Source organism: Podarcis muralis, chromosome 2, assembly GCF_964188315.1.
Source record: "Podarcis muralis chromosome 2, rPodMur119.hap1.1, whole genome shotgun sequence".
NCBI lineage: Eukaryota > Metazoa > Chordata > Lepidosauria > Squamata > Lacertidae > Podarcis > Podarcis muralis.
In genome coordinates, this window is record NC_135656.1 from 13,744,627 (window position 1) to 13,769,137 (window position 24,511).

The 24,511-nt window shown below is 47.6% G+C and overlaps 1 protein-coding gene across 2 annotated transcripts in view; it reads left to right on the forward strand.

Moving 5' to 3' along the window:
* CS (citrate synthase) overlaps nt 1-20,838 on the forward strand; it is a 34,939-nt gene extending 14,101 nt beyond the window's left edge. The window contains exons 1-11 of one of the 2 annotated variants that reach the window (XM_077923901.1): nt 295-468; nt 5,598-5,645; nt 6,780-6,887; nt 8,749-8,814; nt 8,920-9,051; nt 9,298-9,486; nt 11,683-11,882; nt 14,955-15,084; nt 15,198-15,299; nt 16,600-16,809; nt 19,314-20,838. In XM_077923901.1, coding sequence (XP_077780027.1) covers nt 310-468; nt 5,598-5,645; nt 6,780-6,887; nt 8,749-8,814; nt 8,920-9,051; nt 9,298-9,486; nt 11,683-11,882; nt 14,955-15,084; nt 15,198-15,299; nt 16,600-16,809; nt 19,314-19,484 — 1,515 coding nt within the window. In that variant the 5' untranslated portion in view covers nt 295-309 and the 3' untranslated portion in view covers nt 19,485-20,838. Of the gene's footprint in view, nt 1-294; nt 469-5,597; nt 5,646-6,779; nt 6,888-8,748; nt 8,815-8,919; nt 9,052-9,297; nt 9,487-11,682; nt 11,883-14,954; nt 15,085-15,197; nt 15,300-16,599; nt 16,810-19,313 lie in introns of those variants that run through there. The other variant, XM_028710031.2, reaches the window with a different exon arrangement.
* Nucleotides 20,839-24,511: the final 3,673 nt, after the last annotated feature.

The window sequence follows — 24,511 nt, forward strand, 5'->3', positions numbered from 1 at the left end:
ACGGCTCTGGGAACCACACCATTCGCCCCAAAGCATCCTGCTGTTTACTTTTAATAGTGACCAAGCTTTTGCTGATTTGCTGTGGAGGGTAAAGCTGTTGCAAGTTAAAGCTTTCAGTGTACTGATTTTTGGCAGTAGCCTGGATCCTGAATGTCGCTCCAAAGGAACATAGTGTTGCCGGAAGCTGCTGCCTTTGTTTATCCTGGATTATGTAGGGTGACTTTGGAAGAACTGTGGTGACACTGCTTGGTGGAGCTGTGGTAGCGCTCCTTCTGTTCCACGAGGCTTTATGTGCCAGGACTGTGTTCAATGGGCCTGGCCACCAGCAGCCTCTGCGGTGGAGTACCTGTCATCCGTCGCAAAGGAGCGCATGTTGAGCCAAGGAACTCGCTTGCTGCTGCGTGGCCTGTCCTGGAAGATAGGCAGGCAGGTATGCGCTGCTCAGAAGGCATTAAAAGCATAGAAGAGGTAAGCCGGGAGCCAAAAAAGGAGTTCAAAGGATGCTCAGAGGACACTTTCACAAGTGACGAGCAAGTCAGCTGGGGGTTGGGAAAGTCTTGTCAGTAGTGCCCAGGGGACCGTTCATTGGAAACTGGCAGCTTGCAACTTGGCTAAATTCCTAGACTACATTGCTTTATTTTTCCTACTCAGTAGTGGGCTCCGAACATAGAAAGCTTCCTTATATAGAATCACACCATTGGTTTGTCTAGTTCAGTATTGTCCACGCTGACTGTCAGTGGCTCTCCAGGGTTTTGGGCAGGAGTCTTTTCCCAGCCCTAACTGGAAATAGCAGGGATTGAAACTGAGACCTTCTGCTTGCAGAACATGTGCTCTGCCGTTGAGCTATAGTCCTTTCCCATAGAGTCCTATGCCATAGAGTCCTGACCTCTCTCAAAAGTCAGGAGGTGCCATCGGTTTTACAGATGTAGGATGCGTGTGTTTGGACTTTTGGTGTTCTGTGTTGCCCCAAAAGCAAATCTAGAAATACACACACACACGCAAAAGGCACTTAATGCAATATTCTCCAGGCCAAAGGCTTTCTGTCAAATTGGCAGTGCTGCCAGTTATTAAATGTACTTTCAGTATTGCTGCGGCTCTGGTTCCATGCTTATGTGCATTGAACTGATGCCACCGGACCTGATTGATAAGCTAATTGGTTTTAAGAAACCTCCATCTCGATGTAGTCTTAGAGTCATGCTGAGTCTTCCTGATTTCTCTCTGAAAACACTTTTCCTGTCAGCAGAATGTGCTCAGCTGAGGCATCGGTTGCCCGAGTTCCGATACAGAAAGCGCTCTCAGAAATCCCTTTGGCTTGTGTCCTGTCCGTGTCTGATAGGACCTGTCCCTTGGCTTTTGGCTGCCTCTCAAATTTGCTGGAATTTGTTTATTCCAAATACTTCATGACAGAGGGACAAAAGAATCATCAGTGGTCTGGACTGTTTGTTTTACTATACAGTATAAAGCTTCCAGTCCGGCTGTAATCATATGAGGATGGTGGGATTACTTTTTTTAGTGTAAGGTTTCTGTGAGAAGGGGAAAAAAGGTCTCCTTCTTTGCCAGCTCTCTTTCTTCTGCTTCCTGTCTGCCATATTCCATGAACCCCCACCCCTCCTTCCTCTCTGCTACGGGGACTGGTTTGCAATGAAGACAAGAGTCCTCAACCTAGAGCTTCAGATCTGATCCATTGAGATGGTACACTCCAGATGGGAGTGTAACTTCCATCATCCCTGACCAATGGTCATGCTGTCTGGGGCTGATGGGAGTTGTAGTCCAGCATCATCTGGAGGGACCATGTTAGTTATCCCTGCATTAGGTCGAAAGGATGTTTGCATAATTAACCTAATTCTACTCCCCACCCTCTAAAGAGGGTTTTTGCCAAATTCTAGCTTCTGGCATGTTGTAAACCTAGCAGGTGGCGCTGTGAGTTAAACCACAGAGCCTAGGACTTGCTGATCAGAAGGTCGGCGGTTCGATCCCTGCAATGGGGTGAGCTCCTGTTGCTCGGTCCCTGCTCCTGCCAACCTAGCAGTTCGAAAGCACGTCAGAGTGCAAGTAGATAAATAGGTACCACTCCGGCGGGAAGGTAAACGGTGTTTCTGTGTACTGCTCTGGTTCTCCAGAAGCGGCTTAGTCATGCTGGCCACATGACCCGCTGTACCCCGGCTCCCTCGGCCAATAAAGCGAGATGAGTGCCGCAACCCCAGGGTCAGCCATGACTGGACCTAATGGTCAGGGGTCCCTTTACCTTTTTTAACCTAGCCCTAGCACTTTAAACAGACATGTGCCTGTCCATGCACATGTGGAAATCTCCTTCCCAGGCTTTGTCCGTAGTAGCATGCACCTTTCCCTTAGGTGCCCCATCAGGTAGGTTGGTGTTCTGGGTATTGGAACACTTTATCCCAAGTTTTACAGGCCACCTGGGGGAAAGCTGAGTGCATTTGAGTGCAAGTAAGTAGAAGCATTCCTTCTTGCAAAGGCAAACTGTACTGAGACAGCTCCTGTGTGTGTTCTGTCACTTGAGATGTGTTAAGTCAGCTGTTAGCTATATCATATGCTTACCTTGCAATTAGTTTCTCTTGCTGTTCCACCCCTGAGTGCCACTTGCAGCCATTGCTTCCTATATCATTGCCTGTTTCTCGGCATCTTCTGTTATTGTGGGAGATGGGGCTGCAAGAATGGGAAGGGGGAAATGGCTTGTGACTGGAAGGGGTGCCTTTGCTCATCTAAAGCTTTTCTCCTAAGATTAGACGTAAACGGCAAGCAAAAGTATGGATATTTGGGACTTCTTTTCAAGTTGGCGACATACAAAATATTCTAAAGCACTTAAAAAAGAGAGTAACTGTGAACATGACAAAAGCAATGCAACAGCAATACAACAGAAAAGCAAACATGTTCCTCAGGCACCTTGGAGAACGTTTTCAAAAGCAGGCATTGCTTGCTGGCGTAAAGAGCGTCAACTCAAGGGAGGGAGTTCCACAGGGTGTTGCCACAACAGAAACAGAAAAGATATTTGAGAAAAGATCTTACTCTGCACGCTCTTCATGCTTTCCAAAGGAAAAGGTTTGCAGAGCAATGCTTTCTCAGATGATCTCAACCAGTGGGAAGGCGCAGTGTGGTACTCCTTGTGCAGGGAACTGCTTCTTGAATTCCTCTGCCCACCCCCACCCCCAGCATGCAGCTTCCTTGTCTTCAGTTATCAACCCTTGTTTGTGTTTGGTAGCTTTTGAGAAGCTGAGATTGGAAGGTGCTCCCCTTGGGTAACGCATACCTGGGATCCAAGTGCTTATGAAGTTTAAGTGTGTTGGGCCAAAAACGTGGACTATAGCTGGGGGGGGGGGTGTCCTTTTTTATGTTGCTCATTATATGCAACCTTCTGCAGTACTGCTTGTAACGGGTTGTTCGCAAGGGAGCCTTAATCTTAAAAATTGAAAGATTATGATTGGGGCTGTGCATACTTTAAAATAAAAAACCCTAGAAAAAAATCTGAATACAGGACTATACAGTGGTACCTTGGGTTACATACGCTTCAGGTTACATACGCTTCAGGTTACAGACTCCGCTAATCCAGAAATAGTGCTTCAGGTTAAGAACTTTGCTTCAGGATGAGAACAGAAATTGTGCTCTGGCGGCGCGACGGCAGCGGGAGGCCCCATTAGCTAAAGTGGTGCTTCAGGTTAAGAACAGTTTCAGGTTAAGTACGGACCTCCGGAACGAATTAAGTACTTAACTCCTTCAGTACCACTGTAATGACCAAAATTATGCAAGGGGTGGGAAGCTGAATTTGGTTTCCTGTATAACAGATACTGATTCAACCAACTTTCACCCGTCTCTTTTGTATGCATAATTTTGTTTCTGTGCCTTCATAGTGCCACAAAACACAACTATGGATATGGCATGTGACCTGTGAGCAATTTTGGGGTAAGGGTGTTGGTGAACATTTCCAAGCGTTAATATTTAACTTTTAGTCGAAGTTCTGCTGTTGAATGATGAAATTAGATTCTTCACTTCACCAAAGTCCTTTTGGGCAATATTATTATAACGCACGTGGTGGTCTGTTAAATGCAGACAGTGCTTGTGTCTAACACTGTCTGTGTCAACCCTTTGGGCTCTGTAATTCTCATCTTAGCACATATTAACAGGTTGGAAACTCAGCAACTTGCAGGTATCCAATGCTGCTAAACCAGCAAGATTGCCGGACTGTGAAACTGTAGCACACTTTTGCTTACCCTCCCTGGTGTACATGACTCATGATGAGCTCTTGCTGAATGGAGTCCTGACCAAAACTCTTAGGCAGCTGATGCCAGGCATCCTACGTTTGCAGGATACAAAAAACAGTGGAAATTGCACAAAGTGGAAGCTGTAGGAATGGGGACATAATGTGTGTGGGAGAGGAGGGGGTGGGGAGAATACAATTAAAACAACAAAGAAAGTAGAGCCTAGTGTTTGAAATTTCAGTATTGCTTCGCGATAAGACTCCTGCCTTGGTTTTAGCATAATCACTCAGCAGAAGTATAAAAAACTTGGTTCCTGAACCTAACAACAACAACAGAAAAAGAATCTAAAACACATTTGTTTGATTCTCGGCAAAGAATGCACTTCTGTATTGGAGGTAGGAGCTATAGTGGTACTTCGCAAGACGAATGCCTCGCAAGACAAAAAACTCGCTAGACGAAAGGGTTTTTTGTTTTTTGAGCTGCTTTGCAAGACGATTTTCCCTATGGGCTTGCTTCGCAAGACGGAAACGTCTTGCAAGTTTGTTTCCTTTTTCTTAACACCATTAATACAGTTGTGACTTGACTTCGAGGAGCAACTCATAGAACGCGGTGTGGTAGCCTTTTTTGAGGTTTTTAAAGACTTTGGTGATTTTTGAAGCTTTTCCAAAACTTTCCCGACACCGTGCTTCGCAAGACGAAAAAAATCGCAAGGCGACAAAACTCGCGGAACGAATTAATTTCGTCTTGCGAGGCACCACTGTATAAGGAAACTCCTAAGTATTTCAAAATGTTCTTCCCATGTGCTGTAGTGAAAATACTGACCTATGATGGCAGACTTCACTTGTGTGATGTTGTCAAGCAGAGGCGCCAAGTTGAGCAGAAGATTGGAAGGGAGCCGATGACACACACATGACATAGGCGTGATGCAGGGACTCCAGGAGGAGCCAGGGGGGTGGAGCTGAACGTGGTGGCAGCATGGCTTCAGTGATTGATGGCTCCTCCTCTCTGGCACACAGCATCCTCCTCCTCCTGCCGCCACCAGCCAGGAGCTGCTTCCCCTCATCCTTCCCATCCGTGGCAGCAACAGCAGGTGGAGCTACCAGCCACTGAAGCCACTCCACTCTCAGCCTCCTCCATCCCCTGATTGTTCTCAAATATTTTATCGGGGGACCCGAAGGGACCTGGACCCCTTAGAGTTGGCGCCTATGTTGTCAAGAGAGTCTCTTTATAACCAAGGGACTGAGGTGTATTTGCAAGTCAGGTGTTAAATGGGAGTGAAAGGCCATTGGGGGGGGGATCTGCTTGGGATGCAAGTGAGGTTATTGGTGGTCTGCCCACTTGTAAAGAAAGTGTTTTCAGTTGCTGTCTCTTTCTCCCTTGCAGAACTCATCATGTATTATTTTTGCTGCCAGACATGCCAGCGCTTCTACGGTAAGCAGTTCTTTTTCATTGCTTGTGGGTTATTCGGGGGAGATGAGTTTGGGTGCTCTGGACCTTGGCTACATCCTGGACTACTGGGAACCTCAGGTGAAGAGAGTGCTGCTGTGCTCAGGTCCCGCTTACAAATTTCCCATTGGTATCTCATTGGCCGGGGACGCGGGTGGCACTGTGGGTTAAACCACAGAGCCTAGGGCTTGCCGATCAGAAGGTCGGCGGTTTGAATCCCCGCGACGGGGTGAGCTCCTGTTGCTCGGTCCCTGCTCCTGCCAACCTAGCAATTCGAAAGCATGTCAAAGTGCAAGTAGATAAATAGGTACCGCTCCAGCGGGAAGGTAAACGGCGTTTCCGTGCGCTGTTCTGGTTTGCCAGAAGCGGCTTAGTCATGCTGGCCACATGACCCGGAAGCTGTATGCCGGCTCCCTTTGCCAGTAAAGTGAGATGAGCGCCGCAACCCCAGAGTCGGTCACGACTGGACCTAATGGTCAGGGGTCCCTTTACCTTGACCTTATCTCACTGGCCATTGTGAGAACAGGATTCTGGTCTAGTTGGACCTTTGACCTGATCCAGCAGGACTTTTCCTATGTTCTAGTGCAGGGGTCAGCAAAGTTTTTGTGGCTTGGGGTGGTTCACAGTCCCGCAGACATCGCGGTGGGCCGGAGTGTGCATGCATGCGCAAACGCTATTTCCGGCACTCCTTCTGGCGCTGAGGAGGCGGGCGCCTCTTCCCATTGGCTGCAGGAGCTTCCTGCAGCCAATGGGAAGCCGGCCAGCATCACGGAAGGCGGTCCCCGCTCTCCTCCACACCTGTTTAGTGTGATGCATGGGAGCCAACTGAGCGGGCGGCAGGGGTCCATGGGCCGGTTAAATGACCCCCATGGGCCGCTTGTGGCCCATGGGCCTTAGGTTGCCGACCCCTGTTCTAGTGTTTGCCCCAGGAAAATGTCCATAAAGCATACTACCTGTCTAGTGACTCACTTTGTCATTTGTACTTGAGAGAATGCAATCCGTGCTGGATTTCTTAATTCTCACCCACTCTTTATTCTACCCCATGTCTCTTGCAGTACTAGGTTACTGGCATTTTCTTAACTTTGTGTGTAAGATCTGGCTGCACTTTTTTGTTTCCAGAACCTGAAAGATGTTCTTGCAAACATGATACCTAAGGAGCAATCAAGACTTAAAAGCTTCAGGCAACAATATGGCAGCACAGTCATTGGTCAGATCACTGTGGATATGGTAAGTTCTTCCGGTGTCATCACTGTAGTAGAATACCCGAGTCATTGTATCCTGCAGGAAATTCCATCTCTACCTGCAGGCTGCTACCAGTCTAAAGGAGTGAGTTGCAAAGAAGCCCCTGTGCTGTGCTACATTTAGGCATTTTGTCCCCTGGTAAAATGTCTGGAGTAGGGGCTGGGCAATATGTGGTTTTCAATATCACCAGCTAAACATTGTGATATACTGATATATCACAATGTCTGGAATAAGGATGGAGCTATGTAGAGGCATTGGCTGGCTTCACGGTTTTCCCCGCATCGTGATTTTTGTATAGTGCATTCACAAACACCATGATTCATGATATATTGCCAGGTCAAAAATTATGAATTATCACGATACAGACTTCAAACCAGTATTGGATGATATATCAATATATTGCCCAGTCCTAACCTGGAGAATATATTGATATATCATCCAATACGGGTTTGAAGTCTGTATCGTGATAATTACCTTCTGAGTTTGAAGTGAGGCATAGTGAGCATGGAGCCTTCTAGTGCAGTGGTCCAAATTGTGAATATACATACTCACTGCAGAAAAAGGGTGGCACTTACTGTAACAACTTCATGGTGAGTAGCGGCACCTATTCTAGAAAAAAATCACTGGGCAGAAGGGTTGGCAACTCTGCCTCAAAGCTGTGGTATCTCCTAGATCAGAGCTTTTCAAACTTTGCATGTTGGTGACCGACTTTTTAGACGTGCATCATTTCACGACAGTTAGTTTTACTAGCAAACTGGAGGTTAAACAAACCTTATAAGAGATAACGGACACCTATTGTGTGACACACCTACACACTTCAGCCAACACACTAACTTGTTGCAACACACAGTTTGGAAAGCTCTGTCCTAGATGATGCAGCCCTTGTGAGCAAGTCTGGAGGGCTTCATTCCTAGCCCCTTGCAAGGTAGCTGACATAAAGGTAACATTTCGTTAAGAGGAAATGCCAAAGAGAGCCCAACTGCTGTTAAAGCAATGAGGTCACATTACTAGTTCATTGTTTGCTGTACCAAGGCTTTCTCTAGTGTTTAGATGCCAAATCTGCTTCCTGATTATACTAGTCTCTAAGCAGTGCTGATTAGTATCTCCTGCTTTGTTTCTGAATCTGAAGTTCATTTAATTAATTGTTTGCGAAGTGGTGCCTCCTCCAGCTTTGGTGCACAATAGCAAGGTTTTCTGGGTGCCAGCTGGAAAGCTGAGCCTTGACGGTTGTTGAAAAGGACTCTGTTCTTCGGTCTGGTTTTTGAGGCCATTGACAAAAGGGGAAGAAGTATTTAAGCCAGAGCCAAGGTTATAGGAGATTTGCCACTATGCTTCCTGGTCTCTCGAGAGCTTACAGAGGTGATAAGGAGTGGGAAATAAAGCTATCATTTTGGCAAAACAGGGCATTGGAAACAATTCTGCACCAGAATCCTCACGTGGTACACCTGAGACTATTATGCAGACTTTGTGCAACGTATCAATTTATTCTGGCTGCAAACTTTGGGTGGTACTGAAACTTTGGGTTAACTTAAACCAGGGGTGGTGAACTGCTAGCCCATAAGCCTTCCCTGGTGGCCTATCAGTGCCCCCCCCAACTCAATTTTTCACTAGTGCCATTACCACCACCAAAGGAAGAAAATGTGCAAAGCACCAGTGGGGACAGGGGGGTTGTATTTAGCATTGATAACCTTGATACCTCCTATATGAAGTGTGAAATTGCTTAAGGGAAAGAAGAACCTAAGTTATCACACCTTGCAGCAGCAAATTCCATAGCTCATGCACTTAGCAAAGAAGTATTTCCTTTTGTCTGTCCTAACTTTTTACCGCTTGCATCTTTTGTCCCTAGATCTACGGGGGCATGAGAGGCATGAAAGGGCTAATATACGAGACCTCAGTCCTGGACCCAGATGAGGTAAGTGAGGCCTGAGGTTGTAGTAGTCACAATACCTGTCTAGCCGTGCAGCCTGTCCATGGAGTTGTATGAATATCTCTTAATCTGCCTTTGCCACATCTGCAGGGCATCCGTTTCCGTGGCTACAGCATCCCCGAATGCCAGAAGCTGCTGCCCAAAGCCCCCGGAGGTGCAGAGCCCCTGCCCGAAGGGCTGTTCTGGTTGCTGGTGACAGGAGAGATCCCCTCGCAAGAACAGGTAACGAGACAGGAGTGGCTGAAGTAGAGTCTCTGAATGGGAGGCTGCAGCTGATACCTTCAGCCCTTCCTTGAATGCCATTATGCAGCCTGGGATTTTTTTGTGAGTGTCTGTGAGCAGGCAGGGAAAGCACTGAGGTGTCAACATGGCAGAAGGAGATAGCAAAGGGCAGAGGGAGGCTGCACGCAGCTCAGCACCGATTCCTTCATTTTTACTGAGGCAGAGCTTTGTGTTTTCTCCGTTCAGGTGAGCTGGCTGTCCCGGGAGTGGGCCAAAAGAGCCGCCCTGCCTTCTCATGTGGTGACCATGCTGGACAACTTCCCCACCAACCTTCACCCCATGTCACAACTGAGTGCCGCTGTCACCGCCCTCAACAGCGAGAGCACTTTTGCCCGTGCCTACTCAGAGGGAATCAGCCGGACCAAGTACTGGGAAGTAAGCACGGGGACGGGCAACGTTTCGCGTGTGCAGAAGAGGTGCGAGCCGTTTGCGGGGAGGTGGGTGGGCAAGCTGTAAGTATTTTCTTCTGTAGCATCCGATCGATGGCATCTGGAGGTGAAGTCCTGAAGCTACGTACCAGAAATGCAGGTGGTTTATTATAATCGCCTACATAAAAATGGGCTTTGTTGTTTATATGCACAAAACATAGACACTTAATGTAGTCAGGGTTATGGCTGTGTAAAGAAATTTGTGTTGTCTGAGCCTCTCCCTTCTTCGAGTGAGCTGAAAACTTAAAATCGTGCACTCAGTGTTGCAAGAATAAGGTCTTGAATGTCAGGATGGTTCTTGCTGAATGGCCAGTGATCAGGGGTGATGGGAGTTGTAGTCCATCAACATCTGGCAGGCTGCAGCTTCCCCATCGCTGCATTGGTTTGTCTCGGGTCCTCATATTGGGGAGTTGGGCATACTGATTGGAAAGCTGCTGCCAGGATTCCTGAACACCCTTTGTCCTAGAATTGATTTGCTAATGCCAGGTGCTGATAAAATTGTGGAGGTTGGGGCTGTGGGCGTGGTCCTTCCTGCTTCTGCACCTAGAGGCGGAAGTTGCTCCGGAAAGAAGAGACACCTAAATGTGTCAAGCCTGACCAAGCCCTGCTGAATGCTGCCATATTTTGACTTGGAAATGCACCAGCCCAGTTCAGCTTTTGTTTCATGCTGATCCTCAAACGCATATTAAAGGACAGATGTCAGGTGTGTGAGAGAGACAGAGACAGAGAGACAGACCTTGGTCCTCACCATGCGGAATCCCAGTCGCTGCCTTTTTAACATGAGACCTTGAACAAGGTGACATGTGCCTCTGGTCTGACCTAAAATGTGTGTGCACACCCTCGGCACTGAAGCGAAGAGACTTTGGTCTCTGGCCTGTTCCAATTCTGCCGGCCTGTATCTGCCCTGAGGCATTGCTGTCTGGAGTAAAGGGTAAAGTATTGGGATTCGGGGAGGCAGTTAGTAGTTCTGCTGTGCATTAACCTTTACCTGCTAGTCCCCTGCCCAGCCAATGCACTGCAGTTAGACAAGAGAACAGGTCCTTTTCCGTGGAATACTCATGGGGTGCCATTCGTATCATTTTGATCCCAGGCATTTGAGGGTTAATTCCTCCAGCTGTTGATTATATATTTTATCTGGATGATTTTGGGGGGAAACTCATCTTTATATTGGGGGGTGGAGGGATTTGTTTCTAGGGTGTTCTGGTATTAATACCACTTTTAAATTTGTTTATTGAGTTCTCCTGGCAATTGCCAACAAATTGCTTTGTACATTGCAGTTGCCGGCAGATTGCTTTGAGACTTATTGTGGAAAGTGACTCATAAGAAATAATAAAAAGGTAAAGGGACCCCTGACCATTAGGTCCAGTCGTGACCGACTCTGGGGTTGCAGCGCTCATCTTGCTTTATTGGCCGAGGGAGCCGGCGTACAGCTTCCGGGTCATGTGGCCAGCACGACTAAGCCCCTTCTGGCGAGCCAGAGCAGTGCTCGGAAACCCTGTTTACCTTCCTGCTGGAGTGGTACCTATTTATCTACTTGCACTTTGGCGTGCTTTCAAACTGCTAGGTTGGCAGGAGCAGGGACCGAGCAACGGGAGCTCCCCCCGTTGCGGGGATTTGAACCGCTGACCTTCTGATTGGCAAGTCCTAGGCTCTGTGGTTTAACCCACAGCACCACCCACGTCCCTAATAAGAAGTAATAGTTGTTATTATAAAAGAGTAGAAATGTGTGGCAGGAGTGTGATTCAGATGCCAGTCCCCTGCCTATAAGCCCATGAAGGAAGTCCTGCCCATGTGACTCTTGGAAGAATAGGCAGCAGTGCTTATCAGCATTCCTAGGTCTGTTTATACATTCAGGACAAACAGTAGCAGAGTCTTGTGGCACCTTTCAGATGAGTATATTTCATTTTACAGCCGCAGCTGCTTTTGTGCTCTAAGAGTTCATCTCATGAGATGCATGCATGAAGGCAGAATACAAAGACTCTTGTTGCAGGCTGTACACAAGCCGCTCTAGCCTTCGTGTTAACTGTTGTAGCTGTAGCCTGCGAACAGATCATATGTTCCTGCTCTGGCAGGATTGGAGGGGGAAGACCCCCTACGAATAGTTCCTGACTTCTACCTCCCCCTCCCCTTCCATACCTTGCAGTTTATCTATGAGGACTCCATGGACTTGATTGCCAAGCTGCCATGTATAGCTGCAAAGATTTACCGCAATCTGTACCGTGAAGGCAGCAGCATCGGCGCCATCGATCCCGCCTTAGACTGGTCACACAACTTCACCAACATGCTGGGCTATAATGACCCCGAGTTCATTGAACTCATGCGCCTCTACCTCACCATTCACAGGTAAGTCTTGCCTGTCTTGTGTACAAGAGAGGCTTGAAAGAGCTGTGAGCTGATGGAGCAACGGAAAGAACTGAAGCCTGAGCTTTTATGCATTTAGCACTTGTGTCCTTCCCCCACGCATCCATTACAGCCAGCGCACTAAGCATTGGTGCAATTTCCCCCATATGCTTTCTGTGTTTGAGCATAATGAAGGTGCTAGGCAGGCCTCCCTGGGGAGAGCATTCCACAAACGAGGAGCCACTGCAGAAAAGGCCCACTCTTGTGTTGCCACCCTCCGGAGGCACATGAAGAAGGGCCTCAGATGACCATCACAGGGTCCATTCATATGAGGAGAGGCGGTCCCTGGGGTCCTTTAAGGCTTTATAGGTCACAGTCAGCATTTTGAATTGGCCCGGAAACTGATTAGCAACCAGTGCAGTCGGGCCAGGCTCGTTGCAATATACCGTATTTTTCGCTCTATAAGACGTACCAGACCATAGTTTTTGGAAGAGGAAAACAAGAAAAAATATATTCTGAATACCATAAACCAGGACAGCCAGCAGAATCACAGTGCAGCGATCCCGCTGGCTGTCCTGGCTTATGGGATAGCCGCACACTGTGCTCTGGAGGCTTCGCATTGCTTTCGCTGAAGCCATGGAGCCTGCATTCACTCCATAAGACGCACACACATTTCCCCTTATTTTTTAGGAGGGGAAAAGTTCGTCTTATAGAGTGAAAAATACAGTAATCTCAAACCGCCTTGCCCCAGTGAGCAAGCTGGCTGCCGAATTCTACACCAGCTGAAGTTTCTGAACCACCTTCAAGGGTAGTCCTATGTACAACACATTGCAATAATCTAACCTAGAGGTTACCAGAGCATAGACAGCAGTAGTTAGGCTGTCTCTGTCTAGGTAGGGGCATAGCTAGGCCGCCAGCTGAAGCTGATGGAAGATTGCCCATGTCTCTGAGGCCACTGGAGTCTCAAGCGACAGCAAAGGATCCAGGAGTATCTCCAAGCTCCTTCAAAGGGAATGTAACTTCCCATCCATTCAACCACCCACTAACAGTGCCCCAGTCTTATCTGGCTTGAGCTTCAGTTTGTTGGCGCTCACCTTTTTTCTCTAGTTGACAGTGGTTTTATTGCCAACAGGCATAGAACTTAAGCATCTGATATAATCTGTAGCCTTTTGTGACAGTTGAGATGTGCAGGGAGCTGGGTGCATAGTTCAGGGGTTAGAGTTTCCATGTAAAACGTCCTAACTTCAATCCATGGAATATTCTGTTAAAGCAGTAGCCTCTAATATTTTTCAACCTGGAACCCACCTTTAACCCAAACGTGAATTTGGTGTCCCATTTCTTAATCTTCTTTTTACCATGTTTGTATGCTGCTACTCCTGCTGCTGTTAGATCAAACTGTGACCCAGCAGTTGGTCCCAATCCATCAGCTCAACTGAGAGGCCTCTGCCTGGAATCCTGTTTCGAGTTGGGATAATAAGACTTCATATGTTCCAGGGGCAGGCAAACTAAGGCCTGGGGGCTGGATCTGGCCCAATCGCCTTCAAAATCTGGCCCGCGGACAGTCCGGGAATCAGCATGTTTTTACATGAGTAGAATGTGTTCTTTTATTTAAAATGCATCTCTGGGTTATTTGTGGGGCATAGGAATTTGTTCATTATTATTTTTTCCAAAATATAGTCCGGCCCCCCCGACAAGGTCTGAGGGACAGTGGACCGGCCCCCTGCTGAAAAAGTTTGCTGACCCCTGAATGTTCTCTGAAGCGGCTCCCTCTAGTGGCAGGGAACCCTAACTTTTTAAGCCTCAGTTAGGAGCTACATTTTACTTTCGCCCCGGTAGGTTGTTACTTACAGCCGTGGTGTGCTGGAGCTGTAGAATTGTAGAGTTGGAAGGGACCCCATTGGCTCATCTAGTCCAACCCCCTGCAGTGCAGGAATCTTTTTGCCCAATGTGGGGCTCGAACACACAACCCTGACGTTAAGAGTCTCATGCGCTATTGACAGAGCTACCTGGGTGTGCTGAGAAAGCCGCTTTCATGAACATCTTTCATGCTTGCATACGATGACCAAAGCCAGTGAATACATTTTTAATATCAAAAGCCTGTTAATTTCTGTGAGAGGTTTTGGAAGCAGTATTGCTAATAATAACAATAATTTAAAAGCATCAAATGGAGCTGGCTTAGCATAGTGATTGAAGAGCAAAGAGCTATGAGCCCAGAGTCCATAGATTCGTATCTCACAAGCCATGAGTTCACTGGAGGATCTGAGGCTCCTCTGCCTCAGTGCCTTGGTCTCCTCCCACCCTCCCCAATCTGTTCAATGGGAATATGGGCCTGTTTTAGAGTGGCTGGTTGCAGGCCGTTCTGTACGTGTGATAGTAAAACTGAGTGTTCCCTGGCAGTGACTTCCTCTCGCATACTGAGCCTATGATGAGCTTGTATGTCCTGTTGCATTTCCAAACGTGTGTGTGTGTCATTCTTATGTATCACATTTTTAGACGTACACCTACAAACAAATAGTGTTTCAGGATTATTAAGAAGTGTGTCTATGTGGCATTCAGGACCACTGTAGGAAAACACTAAATGCTGTTTAGCATTAATATTTCCAAATACAGTCATACCTTGGGTTGAAGTTGCTTCAGGTTGAGCGTTTTCGGGTTGCGCTCTGTGGCGACCCGGAAGTAATGGAACGCGTTACTTCCAGGTTTTGCTGCTCACGCATGCGCAGGCAGCCAAAATGATGTCACGCACATGCGCAGAAGTGGCGAATCGCAACCCGCAGATGCGGGTTGCGTTCAGGATGTGAACGGGGTTCCAGAACGGATCCTGTTCGTATCCAGAGGTACCACTGTAATCCGTATTACATGGGGTGTTGCATGTTACCATAAAATGAATTCATTGTAACTGCTATTGTACTTCTGGAATATTATGTGTGTCATCTTTTCCGTTCAGGAAGAAATGTTGGTGAGAATCTTAATTTATTAACCATTGGCCAAATGCATACAAAACTTCTGCTTGCTGTGCTCTCTAAGCTTCCTTGTTCCCTGCTGATTTCCCCTCTCCCCCTTTGTTTTCTGCAGTGACCACGAGGGTGGCAATGTCAGTGCCCATACCAGTCACCTAGTGGGCAGTGCCCTCTCCGACCCTTACCTGGCTTTTGCTGCAGCCATGAATGGTCTGGCTGGCCCACTCCACGGTCTTGCAAATCAGGTAGGGGGCTGCATTGCCGAGCAGTGCTAGCAAATCTTGAATTTGGTGGAGAGCGCTTAGGGAGCCCTCCCTGTTCTTGCACATTATCAGCAAATCTCACGGGCTTCTTGCAGGAAGTGCTGGTATGGTTGACGAACTTGCAGAAGGAGCTGGGTGAGGATGTGTCCGACACGAAACTGAGGGATTTCATCTGGAATACTTTGAACTCTGGCAGGGTGAGTGTTGGCGGCATCAAAGCCTTAATGGGGCAATGGAGGGAGGGGGTGCAGTTGGGAGGAAACTGTAGAGATTTAAGTTGCAGTGAGGTCTGTTATAAAATGGGGTGGTGGGGGCACAGAGAGACCACACCGGCTTATGGGATTTCAACTTGTAAACTCCACAAAAGCATATATGCGCAGCCATATTTCGGTTTTTGTTTTGCTTTTTAAGCTGAGCTTCTCAGGAAGAGGAACTCTGCCTAAAATATTCATTCTTCATTTTCCTGCACTTCCCACAGCCCCTTTCCCCTGTCCTATTTTATTAATGCAATGTGGGGACTCTTAGAATAGCAACTCTTGTCCTGTTCTGTGTTAGAAAGGAATATATTCCCCCTCCACCACGTTGATTACATGACCACAAAGAGTGGCCTAAATGTATTTTAAGGATGCGTAATTATCCCCCAGTTCTTCTTCAGCAGCCGCTGGGAAGTGAAGCCCGTGAATTAGCTGCAGAAGAAAGGCATTGATGTACTAGCTAGGATTCCCAGTGCCTTTGTAGTCTCACTTGGCATAGAAATGGAGCGCAAAAACAGGAAGTCAGGTGCTGGGAGTCATCAACAATGGGAGAAGACAAATAAGGACTTCAAGTCAGTCCATGCTATGGGCCAATAGGGCACTCCTCCTAGAAACCAGCCAGGAGACAGTTGCCAGGATGAAGCTGCACAGAAAATGGATACGGCCGCCTAGATTTTCTCTTGCTGTCTGTGTGCAAATATATATTTCACACACACACAATTTCCAATCATGATCTCATTCCACAAGCTTTAAACTGCTGTGGGGCTGGGGGAAGAGGAGGAAGCTCCTAGATGAGAGCTGGGAGGGTTTCCTCTTCTGTATGTGCAATAAGAGTTAAGATACAGTGCTGGAGGACCTCGTAGTCACTTTCTCTTCTTCTCTTCTTTATTTTCTTCCTTTTCTTATACTTGGTTTTTTCTTATCTCTCTAGATTAGTTTGGATCTTACTCTATTTTATGTTGGAAACCTTTAATAAAAATTGATTAAAAACTTAGCCTGCTCTAGGGCTTGTTAAAACAGGTCAGTGTTCAAAATGATTGCCAGCTGGTGGGAACTGCCTAAAGAGTCCCACAGGCAGGATGGTGGGGGCAGGTGAGAAATCAAACCCATTGAGCAAGGTGTGGATGTTGGCAACTATAAAGGGGGCTGAGTTGGCAACTATAAAGGGGGCTGAGCCTGTTAACCCCTTTGCACATCATATTGGGTACCACCCACAAGGTTCTGTCAACGTCTCATGTTGCAGGTGGTTCCTGGCTATGGCCACGCAGTGCTGAGGAAGACGGACCCTCGCTACACCTGCCAGAGAGAATTTGCGCTCAAGCACCTTCCCAAAGATCCCCTCTTCAAGCTGGTGGCGCAGCTCTACAAGATTGTCCCTAATGTGCTGCTGGAACAGGGCAAGGCCAAGAATCCCTGGCCCAATGTGGACGCACATAGTGGGGTCCTCCTGCAGGTGAGCTAACTACCTTTGGCAGGGCGGAGACAGAAGCCCTGGACTTTCTCAGCTAAAGGGGCATGCTAGCATCTGGGCCCTTCAAGCACATTTCTTAGGACTGAGCACTGGGAATATATTTCCCTTGGAACTTGCCTTGCGGGCTCAAATAGAGGGCGCTCTCAGCCCGGATTAGTATCACACTTTGCTTTGGGTCTAAGACAGAGAATCATCTCACCTTGCATGGGGGAAGATTTAGCACTGCCTAAAACTTACACTTTTGGACAGAAATGGATGGAACCCGCCATATGCAGACCAATAGGTGCAGGGAATCTTGTGATAAGTATCTTTAAAGGATGAGGGTTTTTAAAAAAAATAGTTTTGAAGCTGTTGTGGTTTTGCGAATTTGTTGCACTGGCTCCTGCTAGTGCAACTGTTTAGTTGCATCCAGCCCATAATATAAGGGAAGGATAAAAGCAGGGTTTGAAAAACATAGTTGAGACTTAGATGGTGTACCTAAATCACAAAATGCCAAGCTGATTAGGACAGAGGTGGATGTGTCACTCTCAAAAGCACTGCAACAGAGAAGTAAAAGGAGAGTCCTGATAAAAGGTATTTTGTGATGGGAAATGAGAGCTCTCGGTCACAGACTACTTCTCCCTCACCTCTGCCTGGTGTTTTCTGTTCATGTGGAGCAAAAAAACCCAGTATCTTAGAAGCTCTGAAGCCTCAGAGCCTGTCTGCTGCACCTTAGGCCACCTTGCAATCTGAGGATCAGCTGCCTCACCCCATCAAAATGACTTCAGGTGACTTGTTTTCACCTGTTGTTGTGAATGTGGCTGTGTTGTGGGTGAAATGGAGAAGGCCTGGTGAACTTTATGGGGCCAGAGGTTCCCAACAGCTGCTTTAAAAATGCAAGTTGGCTGGACGCTGTAGGTTAACCTGTTACGGGATTCCCTGGCAGGGCTGAATCTGGTTTTTTGGGGCTCCAAGTTGACTTGTGCACCACACTTGCTCTGATGTCAGAGGGATCAGTCTGCATCTTACATGCTTATGCCACTTTGCTGCTACTTTGCAGAAGCAAGCTTGAGTCCGTTCCCTGGGGCAAAGCCTCTATTTCCAGGCACTACATTAAATGTTTCCGTTTGTGCCCCATCAGTACACAGAGCTACTTCCATCCTTGTCTGCAAGCCCAGTTTATTTCCCAACAGTAGGGCGCTGAACCAGCTCTGCAGGATTTACTGCAGTGTGATAGCAATTTCTATCTTTCGGGGAGGATATTGGTAAATCCGCAGTGCAACCTGAAGCACCTTTTTTGCACTCAATTTGTGGGTGCTAAGTGAAGTAGGAAGCTTTGACTCAGCTGTTGATTTGCACAGTGTTCTAGAATGTGGCCAATATTCCCAGGTAGCTCTGCATAGTAGGGGAAGGGCAATAATTGCCTGGGGTCACTTGTTTTGCCATAGCCAATAAGCCAGTTGTAGAACCCTTGGTAATTGTATGCCAATCACCATTTGAACTCCTACACTTGCGGAAGCCAGGCAGGGTGGTGGTGTGCCTCCCTCTAGCGGTGGCTTAGGAGGCTTTGCAGATGCTATTATATCCAACCATAGTATAGGAATAGCATGAGGCAGAATTCCTAAACGGCTGGGATTTGGGGTGGGCAAACCTGAAATGTTTTGGCTGGTATGAGACAAAGAATCAGAGTGCTTTGCCCTATCTCCCACCCTTCTAATTTCAGCAATTTTTTAAAGGAAGTGACTGAAAACAAACTTTCCTCTTCTGCCCTCTTGGAACAACAAAAAAAAGTTGTTTTGCAAGGGCTGTAGGATTCATGTCACTTCCAGGAATTATTTCTTGTGTGTAAGAACATTTGTTTTGCTGGGTCAGATCTATCAGCATTCAGTTTGTTTGTTTTCTTAATCTCTTCCTGTGAGGCCCCTCGGAGCAATATACAATATAGATGATGACAGTGACCAGTCAGGTTTGTGTGTGTCCCCCAGTGCTTCCCAGGAACCTCACAGGTGGGTCTTGAAGGTGATGCCCTTCTGGTTTTCCTGAACACCTAGTGTTTGAGGTATACTGTACCTGTAGGTGGAGATTCCATTTTAGCACTCTCAACCATCATGGCCAATACAGTGGAACCTTGGTTCTCAAACGCCTTGGTACTCGAACATTTCGGCTCTCAAATGCTGAAAACCCGGAAGGAAGTGTTCCAGTTTTCGAATGTTTTTCGGAAGCTGAACATCCGATGCGGCTGTCGGCTATTGTTTCCGGGGCGCCTGCACCCATCGGAAGCTGTGCCTTGGTTTTCGAATGTTTCAGAAGTCAAATGGACTTCTGGAACGGATTACGTTTGAGAACCAAGGTACACCTAGAGGGCTAAAGGGTTCCCTATATTTGTCATGGCAACGGCTAGTACAATAAAGTTATTTACTTAGTTAAGGGTTCTCTATGCCTGGTAAGTGGTCTTTTTCCTCCCCGGGGCTGTTCTCCTAACCACCACCATCTCTTTCTTTCTGCAGTACTACGGCATGAAGGAGATGAACTACTACACTGTGCTGTTTGGTGTGTCTCGAGCTCTTGGCGTCCTGTCGCAGCTCATCTGGAGCCGGGCGCTTGGCTTCCCTCTGGAGAGACCCAAATCCATGAGCACAGATGGGCTGATGGTGCTTGTGGGCGCAAAGTCAGGTTAAAGCAAGGGATAACGTGGCAGGGGGTTAGCTGTCGAGGGAACGGTAGAGACAATACGACTTTTTTGTGTTTTGTTCAAAGGGCCTTGAAAAGATCCTTTCTTAGAGGCACTGACCATCGCATATTTTTTTCAGGTTATTTATGGGATAAATTCAGATAAAACTTATAGATACTGATCCTCCCCCTCCTCCCCCTCTACCACACCTGCTACCTTAAAATACCACCTTCAAGTTAGTTTAGATTCCTAAGTGCAGGGCCCAGGGCAGCTCTTCCCAATCTGAGCTGATGCCCCCGGCTAGAGAGAATGTTGCTTCTTTCCAGCTCAGACTCCTCCTCTTTCATCCCCTCTTATCGCCCCAGGTTGCAGGCCAGGAGCAGAGAATACTTCCCCTTTAACAATCATGTCATATCACATGCTGCTTTTTACCACCTTCCACAGATGGGGTGTTCTGCATTTTAAGCAACGCCCTCCCTTTTTGGCAGGAGGGGGTTGGAGAGGAAAGCAGTTCTTTCCCATCAGCTGAGCGCCATCCCCTTTTGTATACCCTTCTCCCGCCGCTGTCAAAAACAGCAGAATTGTGCTCTTAAGAGACAGAGCAGGCGGGGCTGTGACTTGAGTCACACTCCGGTGAAAAAGGTGAGTACAGCTCACCTCCTTGCCTACCAAAGAGGGGCAACACAGACCTTTCCCTTCCCCCATCCCAAAGCTACCACAGCACTTGGTTGTCCTGACCTGCATTAATGCACACAATTCCCCCCCCAAAAAAAAAACAACAACCCCTGATCTTCTGCGAGATGGTGCTTTGTTCCCAAAGATAAGACTCTCAAGAAACTTAATCTGCCAGGAACAAATAGCTCCTTGCCTCCCTCCTCTTTGGCCAGAGGAGATGAGAGCAGCGTGTTTGAAGCAAGTGACCTCCCCATCCCATTTTTAATTTTGACTTGAGTGTTGGTGCTGTGGTACTGAAAAGGTGGGTTGAGGGTGTCTCAATAGCAAAGAAGGTATTGGTAACGTTTCCAAAACGGCAGCTTTTAATAGCATTGCCGTGTGGCGCTAAATTGGCTGGCCACACCTTGAGAGCGCAGTGATAGGTGAAAAGAATGGAGCCTGTCTCCTGGCCTCCTTTCCTCTCTAGAAAGGACTTCATACACTCCTACCAATGTTTGTTTTTTCTCTGTGTGTTTGTGTGAAACCCTTTTTTGTCCTAAAACCACAAACAAACAAAAAAAGGAAAGAAAAACCCCAATCTTAAGTTGAAGGCACAGTGTCAACAGCTGTGTAAGCATCAGCGTTCCGTTGCAAACTTCAGGTGGTTCTGTACAAACTGCAAAATAAATGTTTTTATTAACAAGTTACAGTATTGGAGTCTGTCCCTATGTATCAGTGGGGCCTGCAGCCCTTTGAATTATTGCTTCCAGTGACTGTTTGCGCCCCCCCACACCCAATTCTTACCAACCATCATAGTTTGCTTAGCATACTGGAAACGCATAATTCTAAAGGAACAGAACAACCAGAGCTTCTCGGATCCGGCCCAATTGCCTTCTAAATTTGACCCATCGACAGTCCGGGAATCAGCGTGTTTTTACATGAGTAGAATGTGTCCTTTTATTTAAAATGCATCTCTGGGTTATTTGTGGGGCATAGGAATTCATTCATTCCCCCCCCCCCCCCAATATAGTCTGGGCCCCCCACAAGGTCTGAGGGACAGTGGACCGGCCCCCTGCTGAAAAAGTTTGCTGACCCCTGAGGTACACATTGGCAACTCCAAAAGTCCCTGTGACAGCAAACACAAGCTGTGTGTGTGTGTGTGTGTGTGTGTGTGTGTGTGTGTGTTTGTGGGTTTGGGGTGGTCAGTGGGATGGAGCTGCTCCACTTAACTTTTTACTTACACTGTTTCATATCCTAATTTGAAGTTGCTGCTTCCTCTGCAGCAGGGGTGGGACGTACAGCTACTTGTCACAAACCCAAAGGAATAACCCCAAGGTTCCTCCTATTTTTCTTCATTTTTGTCCCTTTTGTATATGCTCGTTCAATAAACTCTGTTGTACAATCACTACTTCAGAGCATCATGTGGAATAGGGCATTTTGAATTGTCAGTATTCCGGTTTTGTATGGCAGTGGCGAGGCAAACCACTCAGCAGGTATGTATTCTTCCTGTACTGGGCAATTGCAGAGGCAATAGCTCCAAGGTGAAAACAACTTCCTTGGTGCCAAGCATGGAGATGGAATATTGTATGTGTATGTGCACACAGGGGACGCAGGTGGCACTGTGGGTTAAACCACAGAGCCTAGGACTTGCCGATCAGAAGGTCGTGGTTCGAATCCCTGTGACAGGGTGAGCTCCCATTGCTCGGTCCCTGCTCCTGCCAACCTAGCAGTTCAAAAGCACGTCAAAGTGCAAGTAAATAGGTACCCCTCTGGCGGGAAGGTAAACGGTGTTTCCGTGCGCTGCTCTGGTTTGCCAGAAGCGGCTTAGTCATGCTGGCCACATGACCTGGAAGCTGTACGCCGGCTCCCTTGGCCAATAAAGCGAGATGACTGCCGCAACCCCAGAGTCGGCCACGACTGGACCTAATTGTCAAGGGTCTTTACCTTTACGTGCACACAGTGGCAACCTGCAAACCATACTTTTACCCCCAAAAAATGTACGATGCGAGTGCTTGATTTGTTTCTAGATTTCTCAGCATTGTGCAGTGATAGCAAGAAAAACCCTAGTGTTGGTCCTTAGCATTTTTTGATACCAGCTGGCTCTGTTTTTAGTTAGGTAACCAAAACCTTCCACTGGAAAGTAGGTGGCAGAGTGGGAAAACTGTAGCAGTTACTTCTCCTTTGACTTAACGGTTCAAGCAGCAGAAAGCAACTTTGGTTCCTTGCTTGTATGCCTGTGTATAGGGTAAGGACCTTAGTCCTCTTCCCAAGCCCCTGTGTGTTCAGTAGGATTACTGTTATTTTTGTTGAGCTTTTTATTCTACCAAAACACTGAGCGGGCAACCTTGCTTTCAAAAGACAGAGTAGAAGCCCTGGTAGATGGGGGGAATGCTGCAAAGAAAGGTGTGTTTTGTGGCAGCGCCTCCTCCATCATCTCGGGCGAAGAAGTTCCTTAAGCTTTGCTGGAGAGGCTAGAGAATCGAACCTGTGACCTTTTGCATGCAGAGCACGTGCTCTGTCACTGAGCCATGACCCGTCCTCATATTGCTCATGTGCTAATCTGCAAGCACAAATGTAGTTGGCACTGAACTGGGCCTAACAGCTTTGAGTGGCCACAAATCCACACCTGCCATAACTTGGGAGCGCAGGAATAAAAGCAGCTTCCAGGTTCTCCTGCTGCAGACCTGCACTTAGAGTGCAGAGGTTTAAAATCGAGGATCAGGTCCCAGCCGTGCCCCCAGCTGACCTTGGGCAAGCCTTTCCTTGCCCTTGAAGGACACTGTGCACACGTTGGTAAGAAGCCAACAGCTGCTGCCTGTAGAGAAGGGCGATGGTTCTGAGCCCATCTGGAATGACGTTCCCAGAAGGCATCTATAAATAGCTGGGTTCCCTCGTGGTTGTGCCAGGAAATAGAGGCTGTGGTATGAGAACACAGCCCTGTTTCAGCAAAGAAATGTTCTGTAGTCCTAGGATTAGCACATTTCATAAAGTCACACGATGCAGTCCTCCTTTGAGCAGAAGGTGGGTCTTGCCAGTATGCCCTCGTGTCAACACCTAGTCCTGCTTTCATAGAGGGAAGTATTCAAAGGTGACCATTCAGCTGCAGTTTGAAGTGGTAGGTCCCAGAAGGATTGTAGCACTTGTATCGCCTGAAGGTGAAGCTTAGCTCTAAGCCCTACTGGAAACTTCACTGTACATCCAAATTATGGTCCAGGTGTCAGAGGCTTTGTGGTCTGATGGATGATGGCCTTGTACAACTGCTGTAGGGATGCAGGTGGCACAGAGGTCTAAACTACTGAGCCTCTTGGGCGTGCTGATCGTAAGGTCGGCAGTTCGAATCCGTGCGACAGGGTGAGCTCCTGTTGCTCTGTGCTAGCTCCTGCCAAGCTAGCAGTTCGAAATTACACCAGTGCAAGGAGATAAATAGGTACCACTGTGGCGGGAAGATAAATGATGTTTCTGCGTGCGCTGGCTTCTGTCATGGTATTCCATTGCGCCAGAAGCAGTTTAGTCATGCTGGCCACATGACCCAGGAAGCTGTCTGTGGACAAACGCCGGTTCCCTTGGCCTGAAAGCGGAGATGAGCGCAACACCCCATGGTAAAATTCAACTGGACTTAACTGTCCAGGGGTCCTTTACCTTTACACCTGCTATAAAAGCACACTGGCTGCTTGTAATGCAGAAACTACCATATATTTCCGTGTATAACATGCCCCCATGTATAAGAGGACCCTTATTTTTTGGGACTGCAGCAAAAAAATTTGAGGGGGAAATTGCCCAAAGTTGCTGAGCTGAGCTTCTTTTAGGGAGAGATTGCCCAGAGTTATGGAGCTATTTTTTTTTTGGGGGGGGGGTGGCATCACCGCCACCAATTGCTCTACAGACTGCCCAACACTGCAAATCCCACACATCGTCGCGGCCAGCAATCGTCTGCACGCTCACCACCAAAAGCCCACCTGCCCACTCGATACAACCACAGCTGATTGCATGCATGCCTCACCACCAAATCAACACCCAATTGCCACAGCCAGTCGTCAGCAGGCCTTGCCACAGCAACCAATCACGCACCCAATCACTGCTGCCAATCTCCTGCTACCTGCTGACACTAATCACCCATCCCCCCCTCTGCTATCCGTGTATAAAACGACCCACAACTTTTGGCTATTATTTCTAAGGAAAAAATATCATTGTTATACATGGAAAAATACAGTAGTCAGCTTTCCTTTTGGAAAAAAAAATACTTATTCAGGGGAACATAGCTGTTGTGATTTGCCATCTGCTGCAGCAGCAGCATAGTCACCAGAATTTTCGAAGGTAGAACTCACGTTGCATCTTGCCATGCCTGACAGTTCTGGGTCCTGACCTAGTTGAGGACTCAGA